General features: G+C 42.2%; 1 protein-coding gene across 1 annotated transcript in view; it reads left to right on the forward strand.

Annotated features, from left to right (window-relative positions):
- The window catches only part of DNTTIP1 (deoxynucleotidyltransferase terminal interacting protein 1), a 30,221-nt gene extending 5,085 nt beyond the window's left edge, over window positions 1-25,136 (forward strand). Inside the window, exons 4-13 of the mRNA XM_069107819.1 lie at window positions 13,907-14,005; window positions 16,015-16,083; window positions 16,389-16,445; window positions 16,806-16,864; window positions 17,751-17,796; window positions 19,944-20,002; window positions 20,143-20,203; window positions 21,687-21,758; window positions 24,509-24,564; window positions 24,711-25,136. Coding sequence (XP_068963920.1) covers window positions 13,907-14,005; window positions 16,015-16,083; window positions 16,389-16,445; window positions 16,806-16,864; window positions 17,751-17,796; window positions 19,944-20,002; window positions 20,143-20,203; window positions 21,687-21,758; window positions 24,509-24,564; window positions 24,711-24,849 — 717 coding nt within the window. The 3' untranslated portion in view covers window positions 24,850-25,136. The remainder of the gene's footprint in view (window positions 1-13,906; window positions 14,006-16,014; window positions 16,084-16,388; window positions 16,446-16,805; window positions 16,865-17,750; window positions 17,797-19,943; window positions 20,003-20,142; window positions 20,204-21,686; window positions 21,759-24,508; window positions 24,565-24,710) is intronic.
- The last annotated feature ends 1,975 nt before the right edge of the window (window positions 25,137-27,111 follow it).

The following is a 27,111-nucleotide window of genomic DNA, read 5'->3' on the forward strand; positions in this document are numbered from 1 at the left end:
CATTACTTCCCAAATCTTTCTGAAACTATGCCCTTCATTATTTCTTACAGCACAATAGTATTCTACCACAATTATATACCAAACTTGTTCAGCCATTCCCCAGTTGGTGGACATCCCTTCCATTTCCAATTCTTTGGCACAATGAAAAGAGCTGCTATAAAATATTTTTGTACAAATAGCTCCTTTTCCTTTTTCTTTGATCTGTTTAGGGCACAGACCTAGTAATGGTATTGCTGGATCAAAGGGTGTACACAATTTTATAGCCCTTTGGGCATAGTTTTAATTTATTCTCCAGAATTGTTGGGCCAGTTCACAGCTCTACCAATGTGCATTAGTGCCCCTATCTTTCCATATCCCCTCCAACATTTGTCATTGCCAATATCGAAAATGAAAAAGTAGGTGGCTAGGTGTCGCAGTGAATAGAATGCCAGCCCTGGAGTCAGGAGGACCTGGCTTCAGATCCAGCCTCAGACACTTCACACACACACACACACACACACACACACACACACACACATACAACCTAGCTGTGTAACCTTGGGCAAGTCACTTAACCCCAATTGCCCTCCAAAAAAAAGCAAAAAAAAACTTTTTTTTAATTTTATGAAAAAGGAAAATACAAAACAAACAGGAAGTAAAGGAAATTACTAAAAAGTAATTTTTGTATACCGATAAAGCTAATAAATTAAATGGACAAATATTTCCAAAATCATAAAATACCCAGATTAGCAAAAAAATTAAGAATGTAAATAAATCATTCTCAGAAAACGAAATTGAACAGTTCATAAAGGAACTCTTAAAAGAAAAAACCCCAGGACCAGATGGATTTAATAGTGAATTCTGTTAAACATTCAAAGAACAATTAATTCCAATATTACATTACTTTTTGTTTATAAAAATAGGGAAAGAACAGATCTTATCAAACTCCTTGTGAATTTATAGATTTTAGTTGTTGGAGTTTTCAGGCTCTCATCACTTCCTTACGTCAGATTACTTATTAAGTCTATTCCACTATGTCTCACAACTCTTGCCTTCTGTCTACTCACTCTGCTACCAGTTTGGTTCAAGACCTCATCATTTCTCACTCATACAATTGTAGTAATATCCTAACTGGTCTTCCTGCCTCCAGTGCCTCCCCTCTCCTTCATCCTCCACTTAGATGCCAAAATCATCTTCCTAACACACAAGTCTGACCATGTCATTTCTCTACTCAGAAACCTTCAGTATAATATTGAGTATGAAATTCCAGTCTCCATCCAAAGTCTGACACCAACATCATTCTCCAGCCTTTCACTGAACAGGACTCCTAGCTATTCTCTGAACTGGACATGTCGTTTTCTACTTCCTAGCATTCAGGAAGGTTAATCAATCAGTAAACATTTGTTATGCACCTACAGTATGCTAGAAACTGGGGATACAAAAAGAGACAAAATACAATCCCTTCTCTCAAGGAGCTTACAATCTAATGGGGAAGATGACACGTAAACAAGTATACAAAGCAAGCTACATGTAAGATAAATAGGAGATAATTAATAGAGAGAAGGCGCTACACTTAAGAGGGGTTGGAAAGGTTTCCCATAAGTGGGATTTTAGCTGGAACTTAAAGGAAGCAGGGAGGTAAGTAAGTGAAGATGAGGGAGAGCATTCCAAGCATTGGGGACAGCCAGAGAAAGAGGCCCAGACTCTTCATGGAAAAGCCAGGAGCTCATTGTCACTGAATGAAAGAGTATGTGGGGAGTAAGGTATAAGAAGACTGCTAAAGTAGGAGGGGGCTTATGTAAAAAGTAGGAGAGGTTATGAAGGTCTTTGAATGCCAAATAGCATTTTATATTTGCTCCTGGACACAATAGGAGGTTTATTGAGTAGGATAGTGACCTAATCAAACTGGTGCTTTAGATAAATCACTTTTGTGGTTCAGCCAACCAACCTCAAAATCTTTGTTTGGAACAACTTGATTACAAATGAATTCATTTCTACTGCAATCCCCAGTGCTTCAGGAAAAGAAACCCAAATCATAAATCAGATTACAGACTTAAACAAATATTCAATTCAGGAAGTTTTTGATAAGATTGGTTAGTCAAAGCATCAGCTAACTGCTTCTCCCTAACCCCTGTGCCCCAATCCTTTTTTGTATTCTGCTGTAACTCACTGTTTTCAAGGAGGTTAGTGGCTGTTTCTGGTAAAGTTTATTCAAGTCTTTCTTACTACATAACATCATTGTATTTAAATCACATTTGAAATTTCATAATAATGGGATTGTGTTCATTTACATAATGAAATAGATATGGAGAAAACCTTCTCAGACCTTTTACTTATACTAGGGGCTGTGTTAGCACAGATATTAAAACTGGAAGGACAGAGACATGATTAAATTGTTCTGGAATGCCCAGGTCACAATTAAATGTTGTGCAAGGCCTCATCTTGTTAGTAAATATGAGGAAGATAGAAGTCCAGGATGACTTCCAGGGTGTGAGCTTAGGGACTAGGAAGATGGTGTTACTCTTTCTAGTAATAGGGAAGGTAGGGGTTAAGGAGGGTCTAGGGGGAAAGATAATGAGTTACATTTTGTATATATTGAGTTTAAGATGTCTAATTAATATCCACTTCAAATATCTGAAAGGCAGTTGGAGATGGGAGATTATAGGTCAGTAGAGATTTGGGGACAGGATGAGTAGATTTGAGAATCATTAGCATAGTGATGGTAATTAAATCCATGGGAGCTGGTGAGATCATCAGTGTGGAAGAAGAACAGGGCCCAGGACAGAACCCTGAGAGACATCTACAGTTAGATGGTGTGATCTGGGGGAGGCTCCAGCAAAGGAAACTTGAGAAGAAGCAGTCAAATAGTCAGGAGGAGAACTAGGAGAGGTGGTATCCTGAAAACTAGAGAGAAGAGAATATCAAGGAGGAGAGGGTGATCAGCAGTGTCGAGGAAAATGGAGGCCACAAAGAGGTCAAGGAAAATGAAGATTGAGAAAAGGCCATTGTATTTGACCACTAAAAAGATCATTAGTAACTTTGGAGGGAGCAATTTCAGGGGAATGAAAGGTGGAAGCCAGATTATAAGGGATTGAGAAAAGAGTAAGAGGAAAGAAAGTAGAGAGACCCATTATAGAGGGCCTTTTTGAGGAGTTCAGCTACAAGGGGCAGAAGAGATAAAGGCTGATAGCAGGAATGAAAGGATCAAGTTTTTTGAGGATGGGGAAACACTGGCATGTTTATAGGCAGTAGGGAATGGGCTAATCAACAGGGAGAGATTGCAAGTAAGTGAAAGATAGGGGATGACAGGAAACAGTCTGTTGGAGTAGGTGGGTTGGAATGTGCTGGGCTCTTCCCAGCTCTGGCCTTGTCTTACCTTATACCCGGTCTTCGGACGTCTCCGGCTTCTTGTCTCCAAGAAGAACACCCCCACAGAACACCCAAGGACACGGAGGTTGCCAAGCGAGGTTGCTCTTTATTCAGTTACATCTTAACAGTGTGGCCATCAAAACACAGCAGAGTGGAACCGTGGGACAGAGAGAAAGAGGAAGAGAAAAGAGGGAGAGGGAGAGAGGGAGAAAGAGGAAGAGAAAAGAGAGAGAGGGGGAGCCTCCCCTTGCTTTTTCCCTAATATCCTTATCATACTTCTTACAGTCACATGCCATATGGGAGCCAATCGTGCACTCTCTCGAGTGCAGGGCAAAGGAGTATGTGTTAAGAGGAGTCCGTGTTGATAAGGCACGTTCAATGCCATGTCGGCCTTTCCCAACCTGGCAAAGTCGGCTCCAGAGCACGTTCAATGCCATGTCAGCCCTTACGGCCCAGCAAAGTCGGCCTCCACATCTCCATGTTTCTGCCCCTCAGATGTCACATGCACCCCCTCCGGCATCTTGTGACTGCCACAGTGTCTTTCACACCTGTGGCTCCAACATCTCCCTTTTCTTGTTTTGCGGGTGACCGCCAAGGGGAATAGCCATAGCAACAGCATGTCGCAAACTTGCATATAAAATAGAAAAAGCACAGCGAAGTGCAATACAACTAAAGATAACTATAAGTAGCATTTGCAACAAGGAGGCTCCCAGCCCCGTAAGCCATGAAGTGGTGAAATGACCACGTATCCAATCTACTAAATCTTGAGGCCCACCTGATGGTACGGTAAAATTATTAGCCACTTGTTGAATTTCTCTGGCTAAGAATGTCAATTGTTCTATTTCTTCAGATACATTGGCTGCCAGAAAGGCACCCTGCAAATGTTTCTCTACGCTTTCCCATAATGCAGGAAATTTAGACCCAGTAAGGTTTAAAGGTAGAGGAGTAACACATATTATGGGTTTATACTTCCAATGGCAGGGTATTGCTTGCAAAACCTCCTCTAGAGCCATTTCATTACCCACTGCAAGAATAGCTTCCTTCAAGGCTGATATTTCCCCTTGAATACCCTTATCTATTCTAGCCTGCAAATCCCATGCTTTTGTTTCTTTGTCCATAAAGGTTTTCAATTGTGAAGCTATATATCCCACTTGGTCATATAGCTGTTGTATTTGAAATTCTTGAAAGGCGGAAATAACTAGATTTACAACATCAAACACAAGGCCCAATGCCTCTCGCTTTTCCCTCCTTATCATATCTGTTAAAGTCTTCCAGGCTGCTTCTCCTGGGGATGCTGCCCAGGGCATTGCGGCCTTTGCTGGTATAATGACATACCTGGGTTGCTTAACTAACATTAGTGCACCTCTCTTTGGGCTGTACTGATTTATCAATTGTTTCAAGTCACACTCATGCACTTCCACCTTATATTGAGGTGGAATGCTTTGAAGTTTAGTAGTCTTAATGCTGGAACAATCTAAAAAGGCATAACCTTGCGGGGCCCAAACTTCCCCCAAGAAGTTATATAAAAATATGTCACAAGTCGCATTGTGAGAATGGGTATAATTCATCCCATCTGCAAAGATGTGATACCACACTTCATATGTATTGTCAGTACAATTTGTGTCTGAGGTGGTGCATTGGCAGACCGTCACCCATGCCTGAGTTTTATTCATGGTGGCCCAGACTTTCCAGAGGTCGTGATGACATCTCCCTGTTTTAGTGCAAGGGACAGGTGCTGCCAATTGCTGCCACGCCTTGTTTCCTGGACTGTCCCAAAAGATTAACTCTATGTCTGCAATGTTTCCCACCTGCCCCCGAATCGAATGTCCTGTACTACAGGCCACTATGTGTGACCATGTGTCCATTTCTCCAGCTTTGCAGCCAGAGAGATCGGTAGATAGGTTACCATTAAGAAACCCTTGCTGTTCATGTGGAATTGCCAACATAGTAATGTTCAGGCTGGACGGGTGAGTAGAATCTCGAGCCCGTCGTCGTCCCGTGGACATGTTATGTGGTTTGAGTTCAATACATTCTAGAACACTTGTTTCCGCAAAACAAATGGGGTAAGAAGGTGTTAAAAATGTGAAGTTGAGGTTGGAAATCGTTATGGTGTTTCGTTTTGTTTCAGGGACCATCGACCCTACTAGGCGAGATATGTTCCCCCTCAGTTCAAATGTGGGAGTCGGCTCTCCCCACCCCACAAGGTGTACTGTGGGTGGATGTTTTATGAGAGCCCAGGTCCATTGTCCCTGCATGTCAGCAGCCTGGTCCTCTGGGGGTGTTAACTGCGTCCAGTTTCTTTCTGCATTCACTGTTGTCACATGCAGTACTGCACAGAGGACCATCGCCTGCATGGCCATCAAGCTGACTCCACAATTACCTCGTGGATTTCTCCACTTCCACCATCTCGGCTTTCTGGCTCTCGGTCCCCTCTTCCTTCTCTGGCGTTTCTTGTGTTTCTCTTTCTGGCACACCTTGTCCTGGGGATTGGTACCTGTGGATTGTTCTTTCTGGCACCCAAGATCCTCCTGTCTCAGGTTCTCCATCTGGAATGACATAAGCATATCCTGGCCCCCACGTTAAAACCCTCCCTGGGCCATGCCATTGGCCTTTCATATCTTTCCACACCACTCGGTTCCCCTTTCTTTGTCTTCCTTTATATGCATCCCTGCTCTCAGTGTACCTCGTTTGGGCATAAGATGCCAAAATTTTAAGGCAGGTGTTAAGTCATCATTCCCCAATTTTAAATAATTATAGGTATACACTGCCATATGTAATGCTGTTTGTGTCACTTTTCTCCGGGGTTTCACCCCAACATCATCCTTCTCTCCCTTTTCTTGTTTAAGAAGGATTGTTTTCAGTGTTCTATTTGCCCTCTCAACTATAGCCTGCCCTGTGGGATTATATGGAATACCACAAATGTGGCGAATTTGAAATTCATCACAAAATTTTGCAAAACTTTTGGCTGTATAGGAGGGACCATTGTCTGTTTTCAAAGTATGTGGAACTCCAGCCACACTAAAGCAATAAAACATATGTGCAATTACATGCCTAACTGCTTCTCCAGGCTGTATGGAAGCCATAAGGAATCCAGAATGTGTATCAACATGTATTAATTGCTGCTTCCAATGAGTAATATCCATTTGTCAGATTTCATTAGGTCTTTCTCCTTTAGGATTAAAAGAGGAGTGAGAGGGAGGTGGTCTAAATGGTATGCAAGCTAAACAGCGTTTCACAATATCAGCAGCTTGGTGGCGGGATATACCATAAAGGTGTCTTAATGACCGTGCAGACAGGTGGAATCTATTATGTGCTGCTATAGCTCTTTCCTCGGGAGAAAGAGTCCCTATCCATATTGATCCTAGTAAAGCATCTGCTACCTTGTTCCCTTCAAATATTGGTCCTTCTCCAGCTGTATGTGAACGGATGTGCATGATGTATATAGGTGCCTTCAGCTGAAATAGGTGTTCTTGCGCCAACAGGAGCAGCTTCCCGATCTTAGATGCTGTCTGATTAATAAAAGTATCGGGTAGCATTTTGATAGCATTACAGGCATACAGACTATCTGTTACTACATTAAAAGGAGGATGAAATTTCTCTAGAACTTTTATGATAGCCCATAGTTCATTTTTTTGAGTGGAATCAAAAGATGTATCCAACACTAACTGTATTCTCAATTGTGGGCAATAAATGCTGGCCTTCCCTTGCTTAGTGGCATCTGTAAAGACATTAGGGCCATCCACAGGAATCTTGCTAATAATACAATGTGGCATAGTTACTTCAAACTGCTGAAACACCTGGGCTAAAATAGGTAACTTTGGAGAACTTTGAAGACAGTATGGCAATAAATCTAAAACCTCATCAGCTTTTCCTGACTGGATAGACTCTACTAAGCCTTTGATCCATATTTTTGGTGGGCATCCAGTGACCATGATAACTCTTTGTATCGCCCCTGTGACAAATTCCTTTATAAGTTCTAATTTAGGAACTAAAGTTTTTCCACTATGTTTAGGATATATCCATTCAATAATTCCATGACTCTGAAAGATTGCTCCAAACAGAGGTTCATCTTGTAGGCAAGTAACATACACTTCTTCCCCTGCCCTCAATCTAACTGTGGAAGCCCCAAAAGCTTTCTGGATCTGAGACAAAGCTGTTAAAGCCTCAGGAGTCCAATTCCTAGGGGACTTTAGGTCAGAATCTCCTTTTAACAAATCATATAAAGGTGCCATCACGGATGGAGGAATTGGCACAGTGGTTCTAACCCACTGTATGCTCCCCACTAAGCGTTGGAAATCATTGAGGGTCTTATATTTTTGGGGCTGTATCTCTGGGGCCTCTTTCCTCACCACAACATCAGTTATAACATATCCCAAATATTTAAAAGGAGGCTCTGACTGTATTTTTTCTGGGGCTACTATTAGCCCTTGTTCAGATAAAGCTTGTAATACTTCTTTTAAAACTGTTTGTAGCTTTTCCTGTTTTTCTGTAGCCAATAATATGTCATCCATGTAATGTATAATGACAACTTCTGGATGTCCCAACCTTATAGGTTGCAGAATCTGATCTACAAACCATTGGCATAAGGTGGGGCTGTTTGCCATGCCTTATGGTAATACCTTCCACTGATACCTCCTGGCAGGTGACTGCAAATTAATTGAAGGAACAGTAAAGGCAAATTTTTCTCTATCCTCTTGATGTAGAGGAATAGAATAAAAACAATCTTTTATGTCTATAATCATTACTTTATATCCTTCTGGAACCATATTAGGTAAAGGTAATCCAGGTTGAAGTGCTCCCATAGGTTGTAAAAGGTCATTGATCTTTCTCAAATAAGTGAGCATTCGCCACTGGCCACTCCTTTTCTTTATAACAAACACAGGGGAATTATACGGGCTGAATGAAAGTTCTATATGTTCAGCCTGTAATTGCTCTTCCACTATGTGGTGTAAGGCTGTTAGCTTTTCTATTGATAGGGGCCACTGCTCCACCCAGCAATATTTATGCGGGAGCCATTTTAATTTGGGCAGTGCTAACATAGCGGTGGCCCCAACTAGTTTGATTGCAGGTAAATTCCCATTCCTTCCATAATATCCCGTCCCCAGAGGGAAGAGGACAGTCCTGTTATAACTAATAGTCGAAAGATTCCTTCTTTATCTTCTACTGCCCACCGTAAAAATTGTTTTGACTTTTCAGCAATCTGAGGTCCTCCTACTCCAGTAACTCCAACATTCTCTCTTTGTAATTCCCATTCGAGTGGCCATTCTTCTTTTCTAACAACAGAGACATCTGCTCCGGTATCCAGCAAGCCTCTGAATGGCCTGCCATTGATATAAATCACTATCAAAGGTCTCATCCCTGTTATATATTGTGTCAAAGCCACCTGTAGTTCCTCCTGTTTTCTCAAAGGAATTCTCCTGGCTATTGGCTCATTACAAGGGAGCTTCACTGGGTAGGAGTGAGGGTTAGTCACCGAAATATAATTCTCTCCTGGGTATGCTACAGTGGTGTGTACAATAACTATAGAGGGAGCTGGGCAGCCAACTATTAAACTCTATATTGTCAACAGCCACATCTATCGTGGAGAAAGGGGGAATCAATAACTCTCCAGTCACATATATTGCAGCATCTACTTGGACTGGGTCTGTAGGAACAACCTTCGATATTGCTGGTTGGGCATCTCTCTTTGGCCAGGGCCTTCGGGGGTCAGCACTGGATATGCATTTGGGGCCCGCTTGGGGCCCCTCCGCCTGTTTCCCGACCCAGGCTTGGTGGCTCTACAGAATTTTGCAACATGTCCTGGCTTTCCACAAGCATAGCATAAAGAGAAACCTGATCTCCCACCTCCTGGAGGTGCCTTCCTACACATGTTTTGAAGATGTCCTAACTTCCCGCATCTAAAACACCTTTGAGTAGAGGTTCTTTATCTTAGTGAATTTGCAATTCCAGAGGCAACCGCTGCTGCCATGGCCTCAACGGACATGGTTTCATAATCCACATCATTGCATCTCTCTATGATTTCATTCAGCGGAGCGTCTTTGGGCAGAGATTCTACAGCCCTTTTGCAGCTTTTATTCAGCCCTTCTCTCAATAACTGTTGGAATATTATTGTGCCAGGTTCTCCTTTCCCTATGACCCTATCCACAGCCTGCTGTAGACGGGAAGCATAATCGGAGATGGATTCCCGAGCACCTTGTTTAATAGAAGTCAGATGTGCCTTAGCTACCCCGGTTTGTTCCACTTTTTCCCATGCTTTAAGGGCACAAGTGCTTAGGGCGATGTAAGTTGCAGGGCTGTGTTGACACTGAGCTACTGGGGTAGAGTGTCTACCTGTCCCGGTGAATGCCTCAAATGCTTCCTCTGGATTGGGCACAGCATGGCGCTGAATAAAGGACTTACATTCCTTGTGCCACTCGGCTTTCCATATCAAAGCCTGACCGGGGGTAAGGCATGCAGTTGCTAAAGCTTCCCAGTCTCCAGGAGTACACACGATGCAACCCAATTAGTTGCATCGTGTGCACGATGCAACTCACGATGCAACACGGTGCGACCCAATTAGTCAAAGTCTGAATCACAAAAGGTGAATTCGGTCCGTAATCAGTACAAGCCTGCTTCAGGTCTTTTAACAACTTGAAAGGTACGGGAGTGTACTCCTGACCAGGATCATTCAAATTAACAGGCATTAGGACCGGGTCCCATTCAGTCAAGTCCTCCCCAGCTAAAACAGCCTCTTCCAAAGAAGCGGTCACTAGGTTAGGCCTAGTACGCCCGCTAGGTGTCAGTATCGCGCCGTCCCCCCCCAGGAAAGAATGGGAACTGAGAAGGAGGAGGCGGAGGCGGAGGACTGGGCACTGGGGGAGGAAGCAGCTCACATTGTCTCTAAGGCTGTTGTGAGCGCCTCCACTTGTTTACGAAGTTTGTTCTCTTCTTTATCAAGGGGTTGTACTTTCTCGCCCTTATCAGGAGGCTGTATTTTTCTCTCCTGTTTGGTCGGCTTGACCTGTTTTGTCTCTTCTTCCCTTCTGTACTGTGAGAAAGTATCTAGTGGCGGGTAAATTTCTGGCACTCCCTTCAGTCCCTGTTTTTTAGCTTTTTTAGCCCTCTTCTCAGTGATACTATCACGTACCAAATCTTCTGCCTCTTCTTCACTAGAACTAGTACTTTCTCCTAGGAGAGACTCCCCCGTCTGAGATGCTTGGGGTACATTGATCGGGGGGATGGGTCCATAAATGGACGCTTTTACCAGACTGTAAATCATGAAATCTAAGTCCCTAATCTGCCCTGGATTGTCCCTATCATAGGATGCTAACTGGTTCCCAATCACAACCCATCTCTGTAAATCTAGGCCAGTATATTCTACCCAAGGGGATGTTCTCCAGATAATTTCTACAAATCTTTGGCAATCCTTTTGTTTCACTTTTATCCCCTTGTTCTTTACTAGGTTATAAATCTGCCTCGCATAAACTTCCGTGTCAGTGGGCTTGACAACTGGGAGGTGCAACGCCTGACCTATGTTGTCTTTTATTCCCTCCGGCTTCCTACTTAAGGCTTCTAAGCTTAAGTAAGGCTGTGGGGGTCTTCTGAACAAGGCCCTTATATCAGTCCCTATATAGGTCCCTTTATAAGCCCCACGTTCGGGAGCCAGCTGCTGGGCTCTTCCCAGCTCTGGCCTTGTCTTACCTTATACCCGGTCTTCGGACGTCTCCGGCTTCTTGTCTCCAAGAAGAACACCCCCACAGAACACCCAAGGACACGGAGGTTGCCAAGCGAGGTTGCTATTTATTCAGTTACATCTTAACAGTGTGGCCATCAAAACACAGCAGAGTGGAACCGTGGGACAGAGAGAAAGAGGAAGAGAAAAGAGGGAGAGGAAGAGAAAAGAGAGAGAGGGGGAGCCTCCCCTTGCTTTTTCCCTAATATCCTTATCATACTTCTTACAGTCACATGCCATATGGGAGCCAATCGTGCACTCTCTCGAGTGCAGGGCAAAGGAGTATGTGTTAAGAGGAGTCCGTGTTGATAAGGCACGTTCAATGCCTCGTCGGCCTTTCCCAACCTGGCAAAGTCGGCTCCCACGGCCCTGCGCTCAATGCCATGTCAGCCCTTACGGCCCAGCAAAGTCGGCCTCCACATCTCCATGTTTCTGCCCCTCAGATGTCACATGCACCCCCTCCAGCATCTTGTGACTGCCACAGTGTCTTTCACACCTGTGGCTCCAACAGGAATGGGATCATTTGAATAAGCAGAAGGGTTGCCGTTGGTTAGGGAGTAAGGAAGAGAAAGTGTCAGATGGCATCTGAGTACTGGAAGATGAGAAAGAGGGGAGAATAGGGAATTCACTGTGAATGGTCTCAATTTTTTCTGTAAAATATATAAGGCAAGGTTCTCAGCTGAGAGAGTAAGGGAAAGCTGTAGAAGGTATGAGGAAGGATAAAAATGTTTTAAAGAGCCACCGTGGAGAGTAGGATAGTGAGTTGATAAGGGAGAAATACAGGATGATTGCTTAGCAGTATTGAGGGCACAGTTGATGTTGTGTAACATAAATTTGTAGTGGACCCAGGTAGATTGGTTGCATGATTTTCTGCACCTCCATTCAGCAGCACTTATGTTGGAGTAAAAGTAATAAGTGGTGGGAGTAATCCAAGGCTGAGGCTTTGCTGCTCATTATTGGCCTTATGATAAGGGGTCTAGAGAGTCAAGTGAGGAAGCTGGTATAGCATTGAATTGGTTCACCAAAGAGTCAAGAGGAGAGAGTGGCTGATGCTGGGGAGAAGGCCTAGGAGAGAATTGAGGGGTAAAGGGATTCTAGGTCATAGTGCAAACAAAGAGTAGGGTTTTTGTAAGGGAAGACAGAGGAAGAGGTGAAAAGCCAGTAGATTTTGGTAGGATAAGAATAGTTCAGAGTTCTTAAACATAGTGGCAGTACGTTTGTAGATGATGGCAAGACCAAGGATATGACTATCTTTGTTTGTGGTTGAAGTTGAGTGGAGGAGCAGCTCATGGGAGGTGAGTAAGTTGAAGAACTGAGTAGTTAAGATATTTGAGAATCTGTATGTTTGTTGAAGTCCCCCAGTATAAGGGCAGGAGTTGAGGAAGAAACAAAAATTGTAGGCTAGGTGTCAAACTCATTGAGGAAGGAAGGGAATTAACCTGGGGAGGGGATGGGGGAAGGGGGTGATGGACAATAACTACTAGAATTTTAATTGGGTGGTAGCTGTGCGTAGCATGGACCTCAAAGGAAGAGAGGTTACAGAGTGATGGAAGTAGAGGGAGAACCTAAAAATGTCAAGGGGGAGCAAAGAATATTCCATCTCCCCCTCCCCTGCTAGTGAACCAAGGAGAATGAGGGAAGGCGCAGCACATAAAGGACAGACTGTGTCATCAGGGAGAAACCTGGTTTCAGTAGTAACTAGTCAATGGAAGGAGTGGGAGAGGAAAAGATTTAAGATGAAGAAAAGATTGTTGCTTAAGGAATTCCTGAGGTCTGGACTGGGAAGGACTGGGTGGATTTAGGGGTAAGGTTGAGAGGGATGAGAATCAAGGGGTAGGGGTATAGAATAGGTTTTGGATGATGATTTACCAGAATTCAAAGTCACTGGAATGTTAAGGGTATGACCTGGTGTGAGAATGTTCACAGTCGAGTGAAAGGTGCCCCTCTACCCTCAAAAGACATGTGAAGCAGAAGATGAAAGGCCCGAAGTCAAAGGGAGGGTTGCTCTTCTTTGCAGCAACGATTCTCTACATCCCACTTAGGAGACTGATCACGCCTTATGCTTTCAGTACACCACTTCCTTTTAGAATCCTCCTCTTCAGTCAGGGTCAGGTCAGGTGCCATCTCTTCCATAAAGCTTTCTTTGATTTCTGCAGCTGAAAGTCCCTCCTGAGATTTTCTTAGAATACTTTGGATCTTTCCTTTATCTCCATTATACCCTACTTAATATGAAATCTCAATCTCCCTCCCATCCCTCTTCCAGTAGGTCAACTCTTTAAAGGCAAGGACTGTCGATTTTTATCTCTATAATCACAATGCCTAAAACAATGCCATGATTATAATAGTCAATTTAAAAATGTCTGTTGAAGGGAAATAAGATACACGGGCACTGGGGTATATAGAGTGTATAGGTGTATAGAGATCCATCTTGCCCTACCAGAAAATTGGAGTGGGGTGGAGGAGGATATAGGAGAGAGCAGTTTTGGGGAGGAGGTACACAGTGGGATCGATGTTTTGGGGTGGTGGGTAGGGGAAAGAGGGGGAGAAAATTTATAACTCAAAATCTTGTGGAAATGAATGTTGTAAACTAAAAATAAACATAAATTGTTTTTAAAAATGTCTGTTGAAATTTGAAGAATCCCAGTTTGTTTGACATTCTAGAAGAGCAAACCTCTTCTGATGACTCCCCCACCCTTCCCATCCCTGTTAGTTATATTCTTGAAATAAATGAGCAGAATTGCTCCATCATTTACTGTTGTTACCCTGACTGGTGACCTGACTGGTGAGCAGCAAGGTGGAAAGGTGTGATGACAAGGCCTTTGACCTTTTCCTTGCTCTTCTGTCTAGTTCTTTCAGAAAGCAGCATTTAACGTCAGAGACAATGTTGGGGAAGATGTTGATGCAGAGCAATTGATCCAGGAAGCCTGCCGAAGTTGCCTGGAACAGGTAGGAGCATAAGGAGGCAGGGGCTATTTAGTCTGAAACCAAAGCTGTCTAGGGACTTTCTGAATGTTGAAAGTCCATCATCTGAGAGCTTTCTGATAATACCTGTCAAAACTAATCCAACTGAGATCTGGAACTAATAGTTTATATATTCTGAAAAAAATTAAGCCAGTTTTCATACTGAAAAATTGTCATATAGAATAAGTACTTATGATTTGTGAATAATTTAAATTTAATTTATGGTAATACATTAAAGAAGAAAATAGTATCATGAGATTTTCTAGTAAAACCCTTGTTCCCCTCATGTGGAACATCAGAGTTTTTTTTCCTTTTGTTTTAATTTAAAAAAAATTTTTTTTCAATTTAAAAACATTTGGTCTCTCCTCCCCCCTCCCCCCATTGGAAAAAGAAAAAGGAAAACCTTACAACAAATACACATAGTGAAAACAAATTTTCACATTAGCCATCTACAAAAATGTGTGTTTCTTTCTGCTTCTTGAGTTCACCTCTCTTGTCAAGAGTAGGGAAGCAGGCTTTGTCATCTCCGGAATCACATTGATCAGAGTTCTTAAAGTCTTAAATAGTCATTTGTCTTTACAATTCAGTAGTTATTATGTCAGTTATTCTTCTGGTTTTGTTCACTTCACTTTGCATGATTTTATACAAGTCTCCCCAGCTTTTTCTAAAATTGTTCCTTTCATCATTTCTTATGGTGCAATAGTGTTTCATCACATTCATAAATCTTAGTTTGTTTAGCCATTCCCCAATTAATGAGGACTCTTAGTTTCCAGTTCTCTCTCACAATAAAAAGAGCTGATAAAAATATTTTTGTACATATGAGTCCTTTTCCTCTTTATTTGATCTCTTTGATTTTGTAACTTTGGGGGGGGGGAAGGCGGGGCAATTGGGGTTAAGTGATTTGCCCAGGGTCACATGGCTAGTTTTATGTTAAGTGTCTGAGGCCGGATTTGAACTCAGGTCCGGTCCTCCTGACTCCAGGGCTGGTGCTCTATTCACTGCGCTACTTAGGCGTCCCATAACATTTTTTTAATGTGGTTGTTGATAGCTTGCATTTTTTTCCTTTGAAAACTGCCTGTTCATATCCTTTGACCATTTATTTATTGGGCAATAGCTGTTGTTCCTATAAATTTGAACCCATTCCTTATATGTGTTGGAAATGAGAATCATTGTTCTTTAAAACCCTTTAATAGAGTTTGAAAAATACTGATATGGGCCAGTCTCTTCGTTTTACAGATGGAGAAACTGAAGCACAGAGAAAGAAAATGGCTTACACAAGTCAAGTGTAATGGAGAGGCTGGACTTAGAATCAGGGACTTGATTAAAGGATTCTAGTCCTGATTTTTTCCACTCACTGTGTGATATTGGGCAAGTCATTTGACCTCTGGTGAATTTTTTCATCTGTAAAATGGGAAGAACTAGTTACTTCACAAAGTTGTTGTGAGGAAAATATTTTGTAAATAGTAGAGTGTTGTAAGAATGTTTACTATTATTAATAACAGAGTTGAAACTAAAATTCAAGTCTCCTAATTCCAGTCCAGGAACCTTTTATGCTGAATTTCACGGGGACTGTAGTCCCCCCTTTTCCTGTCTTTTTGGAGGGAAGGAATGATATCATGTCTGTTAACCCCTGCATGTTTGTCAGAGTTTCCCTACTTATGCCCAGTGTTGTTATTAATAGTTATCAGTTCATCACCTAGAATCTCTCTATATCAGGTCTGCACAATCTGTGGCCTGCCAAAGGATTTCAAGTGGCCCCAGAAAAATGTAGAGGAAAACATCTTCTACATTTTTTGCAGTTCGCCCAAAATCCTGAGGACCACAGATTGTACAGGCCTGCTCTATATTAAGACATCAGCAAAGGTAGAGTTCCAAAGAGATGAGTGCCAGCACACAGATGTTATAGCATTAGTATAAATCGGGCAAGGAGCAAGCTTCCCCTCCTCTACCACTCGCCTGCTAGATTTTTTTTAACCTTTGCCATCTCCTCTTAGGCTAAGCTGCTGTTTTCGGATGGGGAGAAAGTGATACCCAGACTGACTCATGAACTTCCTGGGATGAAGGTCAGAGTTTCTTTGTCCTAGGAGCATAAATGGGTTAGAGTGGTCCAGTGTCAGGGAGGGTTAAGCATCTGATGCTAGCTGGGAATGTGATATGACCACACTTTAGAGGCACTGGAGCTGAGTAGCATAAGAGATGATTGGGTCTCTTTCTGGGGCCTAGGGAAGATGCCATCCTACTCCTAGAAGAGGAGGTCTTGGTCAGTGACTTACACCTGTGAGATATATCCTCTGCAACATTATCAGGAAGTCCAGGGGTCTCCTGTGAGAATTTACTGCCCCACTGACTTTCCTATCTTCTTTCCCAGCGTGGCCGGCAAGCAGATGAAGAATGTGCCCATAGAGGAAGTCCTATCCCAAAAAAGGTAAAAAAAAAAACCACGTGTGTGTGTGTCTGTGTCTGTGTCTGTGTCTGTGTGTCCAAGTCCCTGTTTCATCTGGTGACCAGGCAGTTAGGCCAAAATGGGAGGTACTGGGCTTCCCAGAGATTCTGGACCTCATCTCTTTGCCTCACCTTCCCACCAGCCCTGATAGAGGAACCTTTAAAGGTATGACTTCTACTCAGCCCCTCAAAAACATCAGTATCTGAAGTTTTAGTTTATTTTAAAACCAAGAAAAGAATTCTAGTGGTAGCAGATGGCCCAGGGCAGGATACTGGGCGACAGTATCCCAGCTGGCTCAGATTCTGGAGCCAACATCTTCTGATCAACCATTTTCTATTTCAGAGGAAGGGACGGCCTCCAGGACATATCCTTTCAAATGACAGGTCAACTTCAGGCATGGTGTAAGTAGGGACTGGGGTCTGGGGCTCTTCAGCTAGCATCTAATATAAGGAGAGATGAGGATAGGGAACAAGACAGGGGCATTACTGCACAGATGAAGGAGAGGAAAGCTGTTGTATAGTTGAAAGAGCAGTGGATTTGAAGTCAGAAGGCTTGGGTGAGGAGATTAATATTCATCTTTGGCTTAGGTATGTAATACAGTGCATTTTTCATGACCTATTTATGTAGATTATCTTACTGCTCTTCCCAACAATCTAAGAAGAAAGTAGCATGAGGGGCAGCCAGGTGGCTCAGTGAATAGAGCATTGGCCCTGGAGTCAGGAGGACCTGAGTTCAAATCCGGCCTCAGACACTTAACATAAAAACTAGCCTGTGACCCTGGGCAAGTCACTTAACACCAGTTGTCCTCCAAAAAGCAAAAGAAAGTAGCATGAGAATTATCATATTTTTCTCATTTTAAATGATAAAACTTTTTGAGACGTTATACAAATACCACAAAACACAAAATTAACTCTTATCCCTCAATCCTTGAAAACAGTCATGGAAAACATCATAAAAAAGATTATTAATGGTAGGACAGGCTACCATACACTTGGGTAGTTTTCTGTTTTAAAAGAAAGGAAGGATGAATGCTTAACTTAAAGGAGTCAATACCAACATTGTCCATTATGTTTGGTCTGAATTTTGTACAGGGATTATATCTCATTTTACAAAGGGGGAAACTGAGAGTATACAGTAGTTAAGTGATTTAACCAAGGTCACACAGCTAGATAGTGACAGAAATGTGACTGCACTGGCTTCTAGTCTGACTGCTCTAAGCTCAAGTGAATTTCTAAAGTCCTAACCACTGACCTTGCAACTTCTGATTCTTCTGTCTTTCCTTACCAGGTGGAAACCAAAATCCTGTGAACCAATTCGGAGGGAGGGTCCTAAGGTATAGTATCTGACTGTAACAGTGATGGTTGGCCCAGATTAGGCCCTTTTTCTGACCCCTCAAGGACTCTGAAGAGTTACTTTTTGCCCTGCTATGTTTTAGGAAAAGGAGAGAATGTTGTTTTCCCCTGTGAGATATGTGGGTTTCTGAAGTATATCAACAGCTCACATTTCTATAGCACTTTATAAATTATTTTCTTATGATAAATCTGAACTATAGGTAGTGGGGATATTGATATAACCATTTTGTAGGTTAGGTAGCAAAGCCATGAGTAGAGAGAAGTGACTTGACTTAGGGTTACATAGTTAGGAATTGTCAGAACTCAGGCCTCATTGATTCCAAATCAAACACCACCCTGCGTGGGAGTAAAGAACAGGGTTTGGTTCCCTATTGAGAAAACTTTCTCTCTCTGCTCCACAGGCCCTAAGCTCACTGGCTTGGTAATAGACAGGGCACCATGAATTCTAGGCATTCCATAGTCTTCCTTTCCCTATTTGAATTACCTATCCAGCTCGAGGCCTGTCTTCTTCATGAAGCTTTCTCTATGATTTATTTCAGTCATCATTAAATCCTTCTCTTCTGAAGAGTAATGTTATCTATACTTTCATCTATAAACCAGGATTCTGCATCTATATACTGCCTGCTGCTGTTTTATGATCTGTGTTCATCTCATTTCTCCAACAAAACTATAAATTTCTTGAGGACAAGAAACCAGTATATTTATGAATCCTCATTCACAGAGCTGGGCACATAGTAAATGCTCAAAAAATACTTGTTGAAGGAAAATTATAAATGCTGGAGAAGATGTGGGAAAATTGGAACACTAATGCATTGTTGATAGAGTTGTGAACTGATCCAACCATTCTGGAGAGCAATTTGGAACTATGTCCAAAGGGCTATAAAAATGCACATACACTTTGACCAAGCAATACCATTTCTAGGTCCATATGCCAGAGAGATTATAAACATGGGGACACACATGTACAAAAATATTTATAGCAGCTCTTTATATGGTAGCCAAGAATTGGAAATTGATGGGATGCCCATCAACTGGGGCATGGCTGAACAAGTTAAGTTGTATATGAATGTAATGGAATACTATTGTCCTGTAGGAAATGATGAGCAGGCAGACTTCAGAAAAACCTAGAGAGATTTATATGAACTGATGCTGACTGAAATGAGCCGAAACAAGAGAACACTACACAATAATAGCCACATTGTGCAATGACTAACTTTAATAGACTTAGTTCTTCTTAGCAATTCGAGGATCTAAAACTACTTGAAAAGACCCATGATGGAAAATGCCATCCACATCCAGAGAAAGAACTATGGAGTCTAAATGCGGATCGAAGCATACTATCTGCTCTCTTTTTTTGTTTTGTTTTTTCTTTCTCATGATTTCTCCCATTCATTCTAATTCTTCTTTACAACATAACTAGTATGGAAATAGGTTAACTAAGAATGTATATATGTAGAGCTGTTATCAGATTACACACTGTCTTGGTGGGGAGGGGAGGGAGGCTGAGAAAATTTAAAACTCAAAAGCTTATGGAAGTGAATGTTGAAAACTAAAATAATTTAAGGAAAAAAAATACTTGTGGAATAAATGCTTGAAAAGTAAGTGTCATTTCAGTGGGAAGAGCATTAGACTTCAAGTGAGATGACCCTGTGTTCAAATCCAAGCACTTAGAGCAGTGTGACCTTGGGCATATCACTTAACTTCTGAGCCTCAGTTTCTTCCTATGTAAGTTGAGGAAGATCATTTAGATGAGCTCTATCTAACATCCTTTTTAGTACTAAAATTAATCCACCTTATTTCCCATCATCATAGATTAAATTTTCCTCTTGAACCTCTTGAAAATGACCTTATCAAGCATTGACCTCTTTGGTTTGCGAAGCACCATAAGCTTAGTGAAAAGAGCATTAGACATGAATATAAGTTTCAGCTTTGCCCCTCCCAACTTGTGTGACCAAATCACTTCCTGGCTCTGAGCTGGAGCTGATAATACTTAGACATTCCTGCTTCACAGGCTTGTGATTAAAGCATTTTGTAAGCTGCAGAACTGTTGTCTTTGATTAAGTAAAGGTCTGGGTGGCATCTGTCCTGCCTGACATACTCATCTTCTGCTTCTCCACTCTTGACACAGTGGGATCCAGCCCGGCTGAATGAATCCACTACCTTTGTGCTGGGCTCTAGGGCCAACAAGTAAGAAATTAGAGTTTGACATGCCTGGGAGGGGGCAACACAAGGGTCCCACAACTGGCAAGTTCTTGGAAGAGGACCTTTTGTCCTTCTGTCTTCACCTTGCTGGAAAAATCGCTGACTCAATTCCCCTATTGTTTCAGGGCCCTTGGCATGGGAGGCACCAGAGGGAGGATCTATATCAAACACCCACACCTCTTTAAGGTAAGTGTCATGGTTGCCTTGGAACATTCCTTTTGGGACTAGAAGGAAACAGTTGTCAGGAAAGGTGGCATAAAGGAGCCTCCAGTGGCATGACCGTACAGGTTACAGTGGAAAGAATACTGAACTGGAAATAAAGAGGCACCCAGCTTCTGGGTCCAACTCTGCCACCATCTCAGCATGAGACCTTAGGCAAGCTGCTTCCACATTCTGGGCCTCAGTGTCCTTATCTGCTTTGGATCTCCAAGGTCCCAGCTCTCATGTGCTAGGATTTCCATGAAAATGGCAAGAGCTAGGGCCACCTTCTTCAGTACAACAATTTGTCAGCACATGCCACAGTTGAACACACAACAATGCATGCACTTCTCTACTTTGTTCCTGCCCAGTCTCCCTTCATTAAAAACTTATTCTCTCCCAGTCTCTCATTGTTATCACCTGTTCTCCCCTCCCCCCCAGCCCTGTCTATAGTCTAGAAAACTAGAAGTGAGAATCTGATCTTCTCAGAAACGTGAAACAAAGGAAAAACATGATTGTTAGAAAGTTTTTTATATCTTGCTTTAATCGAATTGGGTTTTGTTTTGTTGTGGGTGGAATTATAAAGGGCTAAGGGGATCCTAGGGAAAGGATGAAGAAAATTGAGAGCTGCAGGGTTGACCCTAGCTTCACCTCATAGGAGATACACTCACCAATACCTCGTAAGTACATATTCCCATAGAAACCTAACAAGAATGGATGGAAAGGTAGCCTGGTGGTATAAAAGGAGAGATTTGAAATTAGGAGGCCAGTTCAGATCCTAGTTCCCACATTACCTGTGTGGTCATAGGCAAGTTCCTTTATTTTTGAGCATCAATTTCCTTATCACTAGAATAGGATTAATTATTCCTACTCCACCTACCTCATAGAGTTGTAAGCATTTTGCAAACCTTAATACTATAGAAATATGAATTTTTATTATCTTTGAAAGAAAGCTGACCATATTCTCCCTTTTAACCCTCCCCACTTAACTATTTTTCCTTTAAATTTACTTAAAAGTTTCTCCTGTAGCCAAATGACTTCAGAAAAGCACTTTACAAGGCTAATAGTGAGGATGTGGTTGGACTTGGCGATGCTTAAGCATTCAGCTCACCAAGCCCTGACACACCTGAGAAGCTTACCACACCCTTGGCAAGACACAGCCCAAAAGCCTTCCTGACTTCACCCTATTCCAGAGCAGCCTGGTACTTCAGACCACCTGTGCTTTGGATAGGTAGAGAAGGGCTGGAGGAAAATGTAGGTTAGTCCTTTGTGGATCTCACCTGTTTGCCTAAGAGTGTTTGATGGGAACTACTCATGTGAAAGACCCAAGCACAGCCTGTTGCTGCCTGAGACCAGGACAAGGCTATGTTTCTCCATGAGATCTGCCAAAGTGAAAAGGGTTTGGGGCCACAGATCAGGAAACGTTTGGACCAGGCTGATCTCCCCCACCCTGTGCTTCCTTTCCCTACAGTATGCAGCTGACCCCCAGGACAAGCACTGGCTGGCAGAACAGCATCACATGAGGGCCACCGGTGGCAAAATGGTGAGTGTCTTGAGAAAGCATCTCTTGAGATCAGGGATCAGGCTTTGTGGGGTCAAAATAAAAGCTCAGTTGTCAGGTTTTATTTGGGGGAGGGGAGAGGAAGGGAGGACTTCTGACCCTGAAGACATGTCTTCAATTCCAGACTGTAGTCCTGAAGTCACCAAGCTACATCTAGAATAGACCCAAGAAGTGAATTTATCTCATCCCCTTTTTACGGATAGTGGGATGTGAACCCAGGTACTCTGTCTCTAGAGTTAGTGCTCTTTCCATTATTATATAAATGGTATGATTCCACTCGTGAATTGGGCTCTTTGTAACTGGGTAACTTTGGACAAGTCACTTAATTTCTCAAAGCCTCAATTACCTCAGCTGTAAAATATGGGTAATAATACTTGTATTACCTACCTTATAAGGTTGTTAGGAAGAAAGCTCTTTGGAAACCTTAAATGAACTGAAGAAATGAGAGCTTCAGTCAATTAAAAAGCACTTACTAAACACCTGCTGTGTTCCTGATACTTTGCTCAGCATACAAAAACAGAAAATGAAAGCACCTTTGCCATTGAGGAATTTAAATTCTTTTGAGGAAGGCATACTTCTGTAAGAGAATGGTGGTAATAAAGATAATAATAGTTAACATTTATGTAGTGCTTACTCTGTACCAGGCACTGTGCCAAGTGCTTTACTAATATAATCTCATTTGATCTTCACAACAACCCTGGGAGGTGCTATTGTTATCCCCATTTTATAGTTAAGGAAACTGAGGCAGACGTGACTTGCCCAGGATCATCCAGCTAGATATCTGAGGTGGGATTTGAGCTCAAGTCTTTCTGACTCCAGACCCACTGAACCATCTAGCTGCCCCTAATACAGAAAATACGGATTATATACACAGTAGATACTAAGTAATTTCAGAGGGATCAGAAGAGACCTCGTGCAGGAAGAGTAGCATGTGATATGCATGTTGACAAGAGTACTAGGGATCCTAAGGGGTGTAGAGGAGGGAGAGCCTTTCAGGCACGGGTAACGAACTTTCTGTGCAAAGCTGTGGAGACTGTACATAGAATGCTGTGTATGAGGAACAACAAGCGGGCCAGTTTGGCTGGATTGTCAAGTGTGTATAATATGGAACAAACCCAGAAAGATAGACTAGAGCCAGAACGTAAAGGGCTCTGAATGCTGGATGGGGAGGTTTCGGTTTGATCCTAGAGATAAAGAGTCACCAGTGCTTCTTCAACAAAGATCTAAACTTTGGCAATATCACTATGTTAACTGTGTAATGGCTTTTAGAGAGGAGAGACTGACAGCAAGAAGACCAGTGAGGAAAGCTGTAAGGTTAGGTGAGAGGCAGTGAAGATCTAAACTAGGTTGTGGTTCTGTGCCTGGAGAGAAGGGAATGAATGGGAAAGACATGGAAGTAGAATTGACAAGACTGCTCACTGGATGTGGGGTCTGAAGAAGAGTGAGTCGTCAAGGACGACTCTAAAGTTGTGAACCCAAGACACTGGAAGGATGATGCTCCTCTCGTGGAAAATAGGGAAGTGAGAAGGAGGAGGTTTGGGAGGGGAAAAATACTGAACTTTCTTTTGTATCTGTTGAATTTCAAATGTTTGTCAGATAGCCAGTGGCAAATATCCAAGACCAGAACTCAAGAAACATACTGGAGCTGGCTATGTAAATCTGGGAGTCATCTGTATGACAAATTCTAATAACTGAAACCAGAGAAGCTGATGAGATCATAGAGCAGGGATTATAAAGAGATTAAGAAAAGAAGGTCTAGGACTGAGCTTTGAGGTACATACACAGTTAAGGGATGAGATACAGATTGTAGACCAGTAAAGGAGAATAAGGAGGGGTGGCTAGACTGGTAGTTGAAGAACCAGGAGGAAATGTCAAGAAAAAGAGTGTCAAGAAAAGCCAAAAAGGAGAGATTCCAGGAAGGGACAGAGAGTGGTCAATGACACATGTTGCAGAGAGATCAATATGGATGGGGACTGATGAAAGGCCATCAGATTTGCTGATGAAGAGATAGGTTTGGAGAGAGTAGTTTCAGGTGGTTGATGAAGTCAGAAGCCAGATTGCAAAGGGTTAGAAGTGAATTAGAGGAAAGGAAATGGAGTTATAAGTGTAGATAATTTGATCTAGGAGTTTGACTGAGAGAAAGAAGAAAAACAGACCATAGCTTGAGAGTGTGGCAGAGTCAAGTAAGGACTTTCTAAGGTTTGGAGAGACCTGAACATATTTTAGGGAGCAGAGAATATCCAATAGATAAAGACTTGAAAATTAGAGAAACGGGCATACCCCAGTTCTCTTAGCTTTCCCTAATTCTTCTAGAATCATAGAGTTAGAAGAAACCTTAAGGGTCCAACTGTTTTCTGAAGCATTCATTCTGCACTCCAGCGTCCTAAAGAAATCACAGCTTTAATACCTCCTATGTCAAGAAACTTACTACCTTATAAACACATTTCACTTTCAGATAGCTACAATTGGTTAGAAAATATTTCTTTATATTGAACTAAAATGTACCTCTAACTTCTTTCACATATGGGTATTATTGTGCCTTCTGGGGTCAATAATAATCTAATTTCCTCTTGCATGTGACAACCCATGTGACTTGTCTGTTTTCCATTCTGCCTATTTTTGAGACTGGGCCCTTGACTGGACTAAAATTTCTCCTAAGTTTCCCCTCTGCCATTCTAGAAGCAATAAATAAGGGTAGCTTTGACCATTCTTCTTTCTTCTGTTATCTATAGGCCTATCTTCTCATTGAAGAGGACATTCGAGACCTAGCTGCCAGTGATGACTATAGGTGAGGAACCCCTAGAACCAGCCTCAGGATCCCCCTGGTGTTGTCCCCAGTGGCCAATTCCATCTTCAACCACGGTCACTCATCTTTACTACCTACCCTGTTCTTCCGTCCCTTCCTCTCTCTATCCCCAACCATTACCTCGACAGGGGCTGCCTGGATCTGAAGATGGAAGAATTAAAGCCCTTTGTCCCTCCTTCCTGGATGGCAGAGAAGATGAGGAAATACATGGAAACACTCAGGACTGAGAATGAACATCGTCCTAGTGAAGCACCTCCTGAGACATGATGCCTAGCTCCTTGGTTGCCCCCTGGAAACCTTCTTCAAGTGTCCCTCAGACAGGACTTGAGGCCAGGAGCCCCCTCCTTTGACTTTTGGCACCTGCCCGGGGGAAGCTGCATTGCTGCTCCCGAGCCTGTTCTCCAAGGGCATCTTTCCCCCAGGGCCCAAACTGGTTTGCAGCTGGTCACTATTCAGCACTCCCAGAGAGGCACACTTGGTTTCGTGTTTTTGTGAATTTATTGGGTTGGAAAGCACTTGATTGATTTGTAATAAATACAGATGGTAGAACCTGCTGTGGAGACTAGTGTGTCTACATGAAAGCAGCCAGATGCCCCGGAGAAAAGGTGGGTGTTTGGAAAGAAGACTGGTAGAGGCCCTGGCTCTCTAGAATGAGAGCAGTAGTAATAACAGCTTACATTTCTATAGTGCTTTACACTCATTCAGTAAATATTAAGCACTCCCTGTTTGCAGAGCACTGTGTAAGTGCTGGGCAGATAAGTTTCAATAAAAGACTGCCTGTCACCAGAGTCTCAGTCTAAGAAGGGGTATAAAAAAACATGCCTGTCCTTTATAATCTTTGTCTTACTTCAAGACTTAATTAAGGTATCACCACACCCATGGATCCTTCCTTGATCCCCACCCCCTACCCCACCAATTTTGTAGTGGGTTTTTTCCCTCCTCAAATTATATGCTTTTCTGTATAGATATCATGATACAATAAATTGACTACTGGGCTTGGAATCAAGGATCTGGATTCAAATCCTACCTCTGCACCAAATAGGGCTTCATAATCATAGTAAATTATATAAATTATTTTATTCTCATAAATATTATAAATTTTATAAATACAAATATTATAAAAAAAAAAGCCCAGAAATAACTGGCCATGTAACCTTGAGCAAGTTACTTAACCCTGATTGCTTAAAAAAAAAAAAAAAAAAGGTCCCTTCACTTCAAAGCAGAACACAGATGGCTCCTCTTTCATGGAAGCCCTTCATGATCCCTCTTCCCCACTGCACCTGTACACACTCCCAGGTTATATAAAAAAATAAAAATCTTCCTTGGTTTGTTTAGTTGGATGTGGGTGGATGGGGAGGTAGGGGAGATGGGGAGGGCAATGTTTTTGCATCAGAGAATCAGAGAGTCTCAGAAATGGAAGGAATCTCAGAAATCACAAAAATCCAGGTCTTATCAGGACAGGAGTTCCCTCTATAATCCCAACAAAAAGTCATCCAACCAAACTCTAGCCCAGGATTGCAATCCCTTAGCTACATTGTTCACTTGTATTAAGGGGAATATTCACTAAAACCCTTTTTTTTCCATTTGAATTGTGATCTAGCCATAACTCTTCCATCTCATACTTGAACCCCAGGGTAGGGTTTTGCCTTCATCTCTATTAAATTTTAAAGCAAATAGACCAATGGCCCAATGTTCTAGCTTCACAGGGTCTTTTGGGATCTAGAATTTGTCATGTATCCTGTTAGGTATCTCTCAGCCTTAAGTCATAATGTAATTTATTTAAGTCATTGATAAAGCTGAAAAGGCACACACAGGTCAAATGCCTGAGCATATGCCAGTAGATACTTCATTTCAAGCTGACATTGACTCTTCTACTTTTTTTTGCTCCTAGGTGTTCTACTCTTCCCTTTACAATGGGCTAGCCTATACCTCTCCAACTCATCTGCAAGAATTGCACGTGATATTCTGTCACGTGTTTTTAATGAAATCTAGGTTGATTGTGCCTTAACATTTCCCTGACCCACCAGCCAATCTAGCAACTCTGTCAAAAAAAGGAAGTGTCTAGCATGATTTGTTTTTGATGTAGCCAAACCATACTTTTAATTACACATTAGAAAACCAATGAAGCTAAAACTAGAAGAGTAGGGAAAAGGGAAAAATGTTTTCAGCAAGTCTCTCTGATAAATGTCTCATTTCTCAAATATATAGAGAAGTGAACCAAATTTATAAAAGTAGGAGACATTCCCCATTTGATAAGTGGTTAAAAGACACGAACAGGCAATTTTTAAGAAGAGATCAAAACTAACAGAAGTTATAGAAAAAATGCTTTAAATCACTAATAATTTAGAGAAATGTAAAATAAAGCAACTCTTAGGTACCACCTCACACCCATCAGATTGACTAAGACATGAGAGAAAAGAAAAATGATAAAAGCTGGAAGTGATGTGGGAAAATAGGAATATTAGTGTATTGTTGGGGGAGTTGTGGTCAATCCATTCTGAAGAACAATTTGGAATTATGCCCAAAGGG

Source organism: Petaurus breviceps, unplaced genomic scaffold, assembly GCF_028583685.1.
Source record: "Petaurus breviceps papuanus isolate PSGF00001 unplaced genomic scaffold, PetGlider_PUasm1.0 90281, whole genome shotgun sequence".
Lineage (NCBI taxonomy): Eukaryota > Metazoa > Chordata > Mammalia > Diprotodontia > Petauridae > Petaurus > Petaurus breviceps.